General features: G+C 36.1%; 1 protein-coding gene across 1 annotated transcript in view; it reads left to right on the top strand.

The window, feature by feature from the left end:
- Nucleotides 1–10426, top strand: part of AHCTF1 (AT-hook containing transcription factor 1) — an 87133-nt gene that overhangs the window by 30729 nt on the left and 45978 nt on the right. The window contains exons 7-12 of the mRNA XM_046678290.1: nucleotides 2046–2130; nucleotides 3152–3302; nucleotides 4702–4834; nucleotides 4925–5106; nucleotides 5523–5584; nucleotides 6435–6563. Of these exons, the coding sequence (XP_046534246.1) occupies nucleotides 2046–2130; nucleotides 3152–3302; nucleotides 4702–4834; nucleotides 4925–5106; nucleotides 5523–5584; nucleotides 6435–6563 (742 nt within the window). The remainder of the gene's footprint in view (nucleotides 1–2045; nucleotides 2131–3151; nucleotides 3303–4701; nucleotides 4835–4924; nucleotides 5107–5522; nucleotides 5585–6434; nucleotides 6564–10426) is intronic.

Here is a 10426-nt window from a genome sequence, read left to right as displayed (position 1 = left end):
TATATATACACATATACAGACAATGTGTATATACACAGACAATACATGTACACATATATAATTTATATACACAATATAGACAATGTGTATATACACAGACAATACATGTACACATATATAAACAATGGAAATAGTCTTGTATACAGTTTACAGGAGCTCACAGACTGCCCTATGTCTAACCTTGGACCCCAGGTCGAGAACCCTGCTTTAAATCATTCTTAGACTAATCTTTTATTTTACAAAGGTGTGTAATCCCCCTGGTCATTGAATCTCCTAGCACCTTATTGGTGTTATAGGTAGATTAAAATAATGCAAAATTTAGATTGTAGGTCTAAATCAGAAAGATAGGTGGTGTCGTCTTCCCCCCCATCAGTGACATTTGAACAAAAGAGGAAGAAAAGAATCACTGTAGAGTAAGTATGCCCCCACAAAATTACATGGAGATACATCTTAATTTGTTGCCATAGTGCTCATCAGTTATAATAAAAGTCACATTTTGTTTTGTAATATGGAAAGTGAATGAAAAACTGACTGGCACCCCTTTAATGTTGGTTATATGCAGTTTATCTTGTTTAATATTTGGTCTCTTAGAGGCTGTCTTTGCTTCATGTCCATGTACTCATTTAACATAATTACTGAGCATCTACTGTGTGCTAGTAGTTGTTCCAGAGAGTATAGCAATTCATAAGACAAGTTTGTATTCTGCTAGATTGTATATTTCAGTGAGGAAGACAGATAGTAAATAAATATACTAGTACATACATTTAATACAATTTCAGGTAGTGATGTTAAGTGCAGACAAATAAAGCTGGGAAAGGAGATAATAGAGCATGGCGGAGTAGGGGACTGCTATTTTAGATAGTTTAGTTAGGGAGATTTGAGTGAAGTTTGGTCGAGGCAGGTGTGGGGAGGGCCATGGGAAGATCTGACGGAAGGAGTGCAAAGGCCTCAGTAAAATGTCTCAAGGAAAAGCAAAAAGGCCAGTAAGGGGAGAGTGCAGAGTAGTCATAGATAAGTCCAGAAAAGTAGAATGAGTTTGTATAGAGCCACGTAGGCCAGGAAAAGTTATTTGAATTTGTTCTGGCTACCCCAGACCAATTAAATCAATTTCTGGCGGTAGGCCCTAAGCATTGGTATTTTTTCAAAGCTCCTCTGGTGAGTCTAATAATAAACAACCAAGATTGAGAACCACTGGCCCCAGAGTGAATGAGAATAGCTAAAGGAAAGAGAGCTGGGAACTGAGCCTTAGAACCCTTCTGTACTTAGAGATCATTGGAGATTGAGAACAAGAGAGCAGAACAGCCAACAGAAGACTAAGGATAGTGTAGAATGAGGAACATAAGGAGACTGTGGTGTCCTGGAAGCCAAGTAAAAGAAATGTTTTAAGAAAGATCTGCTAGTAAGAATAAGAATTCAGATTCAAACAATGGGCTTTGAAGTCTGTGCTGTTAATACTTAGTGTATGCTGTACCGAGTAGTGCAGAGTTGATTTGGTAGCTCTGCTTTATGTCCTTAGTGTATAGCCCTCATCCTCATGGTACAAGGCAACATCTTCATTTTAAGTAGAAGCCTAACAAGATGGAGGAAGAGACTAGGAAGAAGGAGCAAAGGAAGATTTTCTTAGTTGCTGCGGGATAATTCTGTTTACATCTTATTGACCAGAGCTTGGGCCTGCTCTACCTAGCTGCAAAGGAAGCTGGCAAATGTAGTATATTTTAGGCAGCTGTGTGCCCAGTTAAGCATACCTGTTGAAGAAGGGGAGAAGGAATATTGGGCAAACACTTACTGTCTCTGCCACATCAAGTGTCACTAAAGTATACAAATGATGTCAGCTTAAGTTAATCAATAAAAAATTAAAAATCAGTTATTGTTTGAAAGGACTGCATTTTATGAAAAAAAAAAAAGTAAATTTTTGACAGTGGCCTTAGTTTTGTCACATGCATTCAATATTGTATGCAAACTAAATTTATTTGGACAGTAAGAATTGCTTAATGTATGAACACGATATTTAGTGTCTCTCCTTAGTTAATTTTTCTTTCTTTCAGTGAAGGGGATGTTTTGAGTTTGCATCTGCTTCAGCTGGCCTTTGGTGATAGAAAGTGTTTGGCATCAGGACAAATCTTATATGAGGTAAATGGTAATGGTAATATGGGTTCATATTACCATTTTGTTCATTGTTGGCCTATTTTAAGTCTTTGTTTTAAGATATTAAGATATTGAGAAGTTATTCTTATTTCCAAGTTAATACTATATTCATAATATAATGGGAAAAGTATTAGATTAGGGATCGGGAGACTAGCTGTTTTACCAAGGTAGCACTCCTAACTGCCGTAGGCATCATTTTCCTCTAAAAGACTCAAGCTTGTGACCTAATTGGTAACCCCATTAGTTCCCCCAAAAGTGGGGGAAAATAACCCCACTTTGTTGCTGTAACATGTCATGCAGTAAACTGTGGGGTGACTTTATAAACAATCTTGCCGTTTGCAATTGCAGAATATGGTAATGCATCTAGACTTAAACATGACTATTTTTCTGGCTGAATTTTTGAGGAAATAGTGGGGGTACTACTGATAGCCATGTTTGGTGAACCCTCACATTCCTTTCTCTAGAACAGACTTTCTTAATCTACTGTTTGTGGATGCATGGATGGGTTTTAGGGAATCCATGAAGTGCCTTAATTATGTGTGGCATTTTTATGATTAAGCTTTTTATTGGGGAAAGTTTTGTAGCTTTTGTCATATTCTTAAAGGGATCGATGAGCAAAAAATTTAAGAACTACTATTCTAGAGCAGGAATTTCAGTGAGAACATAGGAATAGGTTTGCTAGCCTAGAGTATATGTATATATAATTTTTATGGTTAGTCCAGGTTATACTACAAACAATGGTGAATGAAGGTTCCCAAGTTTGATAACAGCTTTAGAAGATTTTTTGGTAATTATTTTTGAGAGACTAAATTTAACTTTTTATTTGTGTTTATGCTATGTAAAATTTTAGAGCCCTTTTTAGTGATGTGTTTTCTTCATTCTTTAACTTTTTTGTGTTTTCTTTGTATTGTGTGAAAAATCTTTAAATTTGGAGAACATTTAATTTCAGAATGATTTTTTGCTTAGAATCCTTTTAAGATAGATTTGTGTACATTTTATGTTTCAGGGGTTAGAGTACTGTGAAGAAAGATACACACTGGACCTCACAGGTGGCGTGTTTCCTTTGAGAGGACAAACTAGCAATACCAAACTGTTGGGATGCCAGAGTATAGAGAAGTTTCGATCTCATGGTGACAGGGAGGACAGTGTGAATGAAGGTTGGTTAAAAGTACTATTATTTATCATGTGAATGCTTGATTTAAGATTTATCTTGATTTAAGATTTATGACAGGTATTAGTTTCTAGCATTTGTACTTTTGGCAGTTAAAAAATTGAAATACTAATTATGGGATTTATTCATATCTCTGTGAGATACTAGGTACTTCTTGCTCTCTAGATTGCTATGTGGAACTCAAGAATTAAATAGATTAAGGAAATGAGGGACCCTTGTATTTTAATCCAGCTCTTAAAACAGACAAACGAAAGTGATCTCTAGTTTTGACTAGTATGAATAGTCTTTGAATAGTCTATGAATGTTTCCATCTGTGTATTTTTTGAGTCATATATGTCAAATATGCCTTGGTTGCCTTGAATTTTTTCTCTGTCTCCTGTAGTGTTATCCATTTTTCCTGGTAAACATCCTGGCATAGTAAAAAATTGCGTAGATTTCAGAACCCAACATGGATTCAGATCCCAGTTCTGTCACCACTTGTGACCTTTAACAAATTATTTAACATTTCTGAGCCTCTGTTTCCCCATCTGTGAGGGGGATAATTCACTTATACCTTTTGCCAGAGGATGGTTGTGAGGATTAAATGTGATGATGTGGTAGGTGTCTTCAGTTGTGGGAATGTTCACTGGGGCCCTGGTTGTGTTCGTGTTCTTGCTGAGATTCCTTCTCATGATTAGCTCATCCGTCCCAGAGAAGTCCTTTGTCCTAGTCCTCACCTGTTGTGTTTGTGACCTGGTTTTCACATCCAACAAACCTTGTCGAAAACAGGACTTCGCAAACTCTCCCTTCTTATTCCTCACTCACATCTTCACTTCTTCCTTCTTATATTTCCCATTAGTTGTGTCTCAGACTTTTACTTTCCTCTTTGTTTCTGTTGATGTCTCTTACTTTGTTCCTGTGTTTCCATTGCAGCCACCGTCTAAGTACTTGTCCTTTTTTCCCCCGTTACCATGTAGCTAGATCAGTTCTTCTCAACTAGAATTCCTCTAAAGAATTGAACTCTAATGCCTAAAGGCATCCATTTTAGGTATTGATATTCTCTGGTACTAGCTATGTATCCATCTTGGGAGAATATCCATTCAAATCATTTTCTACTTTTACTTCCAATATCTCAAGGTTACCAAGTGTTAACTGAAAACAAGCCAGGATACAACTTTTCTGATAAGTACTTTTTAATAAGGTCTTCTTGAAATAGAAAAACAGTCAAGATACAAGTGCATGAATCTCTTCTTAAGGAATAAATGATAGAAATGTGTCTTGACAAATCAAATCAAGTATAAATTAAACCTCTTAACTTGTGAGAAAATCTTGCTGTAATTGTGTTTGGGGGACTTTACTGTGAGATCATTTACTCTATTTTTAAAAATTATCTTCTTTTGTTTTAGCTCTGTCTCCTGATACTAGTGTTTCAGTCTTTACCTGGCAGGTGAACATATATGGACAGGGAAAGCCTTCTATGTATTTAGGGCTTTTTGATATAAATCGTTGGTATCATGCACAAATGCCGGATTCGTTAAGGTATGATTTCTTTTTGTTTCTCTTTTTTTTTTTTGGTATTTGTATGTGTAGCAGTTTAGTGACTTAATAATTTTGTGAAATTTTCTTTAGGTCAGGAGAATATCTCCATAATTGCTCTTATTTTGCCTTGTGGTCACTGGACGCTGTTGTAAGTAGGACTTCTCCACATTACATCTTGGATATATTAGTACATGAGAGAAGCTTAAGTCGAGGCCTTCCTCCTTCATATCCACCTCCTGAGCAGTTTTTTAACCCAAGTACTTATAATTTTGGTATGTATTTCCTTAGCATTAACTTTTGAGAAAAATAACGTGTAAGAGTATGTACTTGTGTGTAGTTTATATATAGTATTATGTGTTCATATCTCATTATTGTTAGTTAATATATGGATAACTTAGGAAATTAATTTAGTATATATACCTGAGAAATTTAATACTTACATATTTTATAAAGAAATTATCTCTATTTTGAATTTGCTAGAAAAGATTAACTATTTCACATTTAGTGCATTTGTGATAAGGTTTGGTATCTTATTAGGAAAGAAAAACTTAGAAAAATTATTTTAAAATGGATTACACGTGATAATTTGATACCTTGCCTAGCAATCTGTTGTTAGGATAAATTTTGTTTTGTTAATGCCATCTCAAATATAATATGTAAGTGGGGTTTTTTTTAATGTCTTTTTTAGATGCTACTTGTTTGTTAAACTCAGGAGTTGTTCATATAACTTGTACTGGCTTTCAGAAGGAGGTAGGTAACAACTAAGTGTGGTTGGAGTGTTTCTTATTGAACTGAAGTCAGATCATGGGTTTAAATTCTATTTAGTGTTAATCATATAAACTTGTTTCAGCTTAAATGGTATCTTCTACTAGGTTTGTGAGATGAGCAGCTAGTTGCATCAGTTACTGATGGCAACCTGCCAGAGGAGGTATTGGGATATTTCTGGCAGCTTTCTGTGGATGTTAGCTAGTTGATAATAATGAAGTAGGTCAATGCCTCATCACATCCCTTTTTATCCATCCTCTTAATTCCCCTCTTTATTCTCAGAAAACTTACAAATAAATGTAATAATGCAAAGAAGGTACCTAGCACAGTGGCACAGCGCCTGGAACAGAGTGGGTGATAACTATATGTTGAAAAATAGTTTTCTAGGAAAACACAAAGTGGCAGACCTTTTAATTGATAATCAGCTAGATGTGGATGAATGCCATATTTATACTTGATATCAGATCTCTTTCACATTAGACCAGGAGGAATAAACTGCAAGGTTTGTGTGTGTGTGTGTCAAGTTGATTAAGATCTGTCACCAAGTCTATTAGACCTTTCAAGGTTAACTTTCAGAAAAACATGTAGGTTACCTAAAATGCCCCTATCATTGTTATTATTTATAACTAGCAAGCATTGGTTTAACTCAAGAACCTATAAACCCTTTTCCTTGCAAGAAGTACAAAAATGTAGTCATCCACAATTCCTGTTCACTGTTTTTTAGTTTTGTTCAAAATATTAAATGTAAAGTAGGGTAATGAGTTCATTAATTATTCTTAAATATGATTATTTGAATTGAGTATTGATTTACATCTTATTAATCAATCTGTTACAGACCTTAACTTTTTTAAAGAAATCAGGATCATCTCTCAATGAACTCATTCCTGATAGTTATAATCGATGTCTTGTGGCTGGCCTTCTGTCACCAAGACTTATTGATATTCAGCCTTCTAGTTTAAGTCAGGTAAGATGGTTTTTAACTGTGTTGTTTCTTTTGGATCTTGCGCTGTTAGCTTTCTGTTATAATTAAAATCTATTAATTTCTGCAAAAGTAGACTAAGTAGTATAATGCCCATTCTGCATGATCAGTAGCTCCAGTTTTGGGTTTGGCTTAAAATTCATACTTTCGGGACCCAGTAGGCCATAACTTGGCACCAGGTTCGCTTTGCTGTGTGGAAGACTATAGGACAGAAAACACATCATGGCTGCATCGGGCATGTCATGAGTAGAAGTTGTTACAACAGCCTAGGGGCCATTTTCCAGCATAGGTTCAAGAGAATGAGACCACATGAGTGGAAATCATTTTGACTAAGGTGACTCTCATGGTCTGTAGCAACAAAGTGTGGTCCCTGGCATCAGCTTCCCTGGTAACTTCCTAAAACTGAAAGTTCTTAGTTCCTACCCTAGAGCTACTGAATCAGAAACTCTGAGAGTGGAGCCCAGCAAACTGTGGAATAAGCCCTTGGTGGAATTCTGATGCAGTGTTTTGAGAACCACTGCTTTGTAGAAACCAGTATCTTGTGAAGGCCTAATAGTGAATATTCCAAGTTCCTACAAAACAAGACAGTTACAAGAGTCAGGCTCAGTCACAGAAGCCAAAATCCTAACTTCCCAGTGGATATTTATAGTCCACTCACAGTTTTCCTAGTCCCAATACATTTTACCAATTAAGGGACATTCTTATAATAAACAGTGTTGCCTGGTGACTACTCATAATTCGCATTTATTTTAACTCAATATTTCCTAGTAAAATATGCTACAAGAAAGTAAGCCAACCCCAGGTCATTTTCCCATGGAGAAAGAGGAAATATTTTGTTAACTCTTTCTCCACAGGTAGTGTTTGAATTAAGTTATTTAAATAGGTACAGATATATAACAATGAATTGCTGGAAAAGAGTCTTAAATATCAGATGAAATGTAAATATAGCTTTTAGTGTTTTAACACGTACAGTTGGAATTTAATACTTAATTTCATTTTTTCCTTTCCCTTCCCCCCTCCTTTTGTGTTATTGTACCTGTGTAAATATTCACTATGTAGTCATGTAGTGATCTATGTTAACATGTTTTGTTACATAACTTTCGTTTTTTCTTGGAGTTTCCAAGTGACCTTTTTAAACAAACAGACAAAAAAACCTTACCTAGTCTGTCGTTCACAGCATTTTAGTTTCTTCTCCTCAGTTTGTTGTTGTTCTTTGTGGAACCCCATTAGACAAATGCTAACTATCCTGAATTGATCTTCTGTTAGTTTATCTTGGCTGTCCAACTGTTTCTCTCTTTTGCCTCTTGGTCTCCCTACTTTCTGGGAGATTCCTCGTCATTCTCCTTTCTTTCTCTTAGGTTTTTAAAAACAATTTGGCCCTAATTTTACATTTCTATGAGCTTTTATTCTTTGATCATCCTTTTTTAGTGTTGTGATCTATATTATGTTCTGAACTAAATAGTGTTCTCATCTATTTTATGTTTATATCTTCTCCTGTCTATGTATGTTTAAAGTTTTATTTAGTTCCCTACATTATCTCTGTTTTCTCTGGAGTCTTTTATATTACTTTATTCTTTTTGATGCAGGTGGCTGGCTGTCTTAAAACGTTTGGTGGTCCTTAGTTGTCTGTTTACACATAAAGTGAATCGATTACAGATTATAAGCTCTCTTTTGTGTGGGTAGGGTTCATCCAGAGGGATCTTTTACCTTAGGTTGACAGGTTGGATGTGCACCATTTCAGTAGGGGAATCCCAGATTTTTTCCAGGGCCATTCAGTTTTTCCAGAGGTCTGTCAGGCTGGCCTCCACAGTTCGTTGCTGCAGGGTAAGAGAAGGGTGAGACTGTCCGTTCCATATACTAAATTTTAACTCATTGACTGTTTTCAGCCCCATGCTTTGACCAGCTTTTTCCCCCTCTTTACTCTGAACCTGGTTTCCCCAAGAACTTAGTCTAATAGGATTCTGAGAGCCAAACTGGCTTATTCTCATCTGTCGTTCCCCTCACTGGGGCCTTCAGGTCATGGTTTCCTTCACACTGCTGAATTAGTCACCTTTCCTCTACTCATGACTGCTTTTCACAAATCTTGTTATCTTATCCCATGAACCTTCTCTCCTCTTTTCTTTGTCCTTGTTGATGTATACATTTGTTTACTCTTTACAGTCATTTAGTAAGGTCTGGTGATGATAGAGGGGCAGGAGATAAATCCCGGTAATGTGGCATTTCATCTTTAGCCACAAGTAACAATTTTTTTTTTTTAAGAAAAAGGCTAAAGCAGTTTATTAGATTTCTTTTGTTCATTGTGAGTAATATAGACTTTCTAGCCCGTCTGCTGTGTGAGAGTTCTAGAAGAATTGTTAATACATTGTGCAGAAGAGATCTTTTCTTTCTGTGTAATGGCCCAAGAATAATATTGAGTTACATTTGACAAAACAGGGTAATCTAACTATGGGCTGTTGATTTCTAACCATATGCTTTTAAGCTAGTAGTCTTCCATTTTCCTTCCCCCAAAGAAAACAAGAAAGTAGAAAACCACGAGATTCGAAGTGCCTTTATGCTGCTCTGAGTTAGGTTCATTAAAAGATGTCAGGTAGTTTTGCCCTGGTGGCCCTGCTCCTAGGGCCCTCGGGTCAGGGATTGGAACTGACTGCGTTCCCTGCCAGAGGCTCCACATTGGTGATGGCTGGGGACTGCTCATCCTCCTCAAGGACTTGAGCACTGTAGAGCTCCATTCAATGTTTTACTTTAGGGAACTTAATACTGACTTTTTTTCTGATTATACGTTATCAAATTTAGTTAACACAATATGTAAATTTTAAAAAGATAAATGAAAGAAAAAATTACCTGTAATTCAACCATGTTGATAAAACAGCATTTAATGTTTTCTATGATTATTTTAAACCTGATAATCTAACCCATATTGTTTTTTCCTAATTATATAAAAAAATACATGAATAGTTTGAATTCAGAAAATTGACTAAAATGTATGGAAGCCTATAAATATTGACATTTTGTTGACCATTTTTTCATATATCTTTTTCTCTTTTAACTCCATTCCTAGAACAGGCCAAATTAAGCCATATTCTTTAGTGATGCATACAGAGGTAAAACAAAAAGAAGAGCAAGGAAACGATTACTTCAAGAGGCAGGAGAGTGGTTGCCATGGAGAATAGGAGGGGTGGGTGGGATTTGCTTTTGATCAGGTAGGAGAAGAGAGAGGGCTTTACTGGCAGATATTCTGTCTAGAGCTGGGTCATGGTTTTATCAGTGTTCACTTTGTAATTACTTGTTAGTTTGTGTATATGGTGTGTATACTTTTCTTTCACATATCACTTTATATATCCTTCCATATACATGAAATGGATGATAATCACGTATGCAATTTCATATATTTTTTGGCCAATCAGGATTTATTCTTCTATTAGTTACATAGTTATAGGTTTTACCTTTTCTCTTACTGGATTGTCTTTCTGTTTTAGAAATTCTTTGTAAAGTATATAGGTATCTACCCTTTCTGTCATAAATCTTAGCTATTTCTCCCATTGTTTTCCTCTGGATTGTTTTATACTGTCTTTTACCACATGCAAATTAATATTTTTATAGTCAAATGCATTTTTTTTTAAGTTTTTTTTTTCCCTCTTTCCTCTCCAAAGCCCCCCATTACGTAGTTGTGTATTTAGTTGTGGGTCCTTCTAGTTGTGCTATGTGGGACGCTGCCTCAGCATGGCCTGACAAGCGGTGCCGTGTCTGTGCCCAGGACTCGAAACCGGTGAAACCCTGGGCCACCGAAGCAGAGTGCTCGAACTCAAGGGCTCAGCCACGAGGCCAGCCCCTCAAATGCATTTTATAGC

The sequence above is a fragment of the Equus quagga genome, chromosome 12, assembly GCF_021613505.1.
Source record: "Equus quagga isolate Etosha38 chromosome 12, UCLA_HA_Equagga_1.0, whole genome shotgun sequence".
Taxonomy (NCBI): Eukaryota; Metazoa; Chordata; class Mammalia; order Perissodactyla; family Equidae; genus Equus; species Equus quagga.
This window is presented reverse-complemented; position numbering and strand designations above follow the sequence as displayed.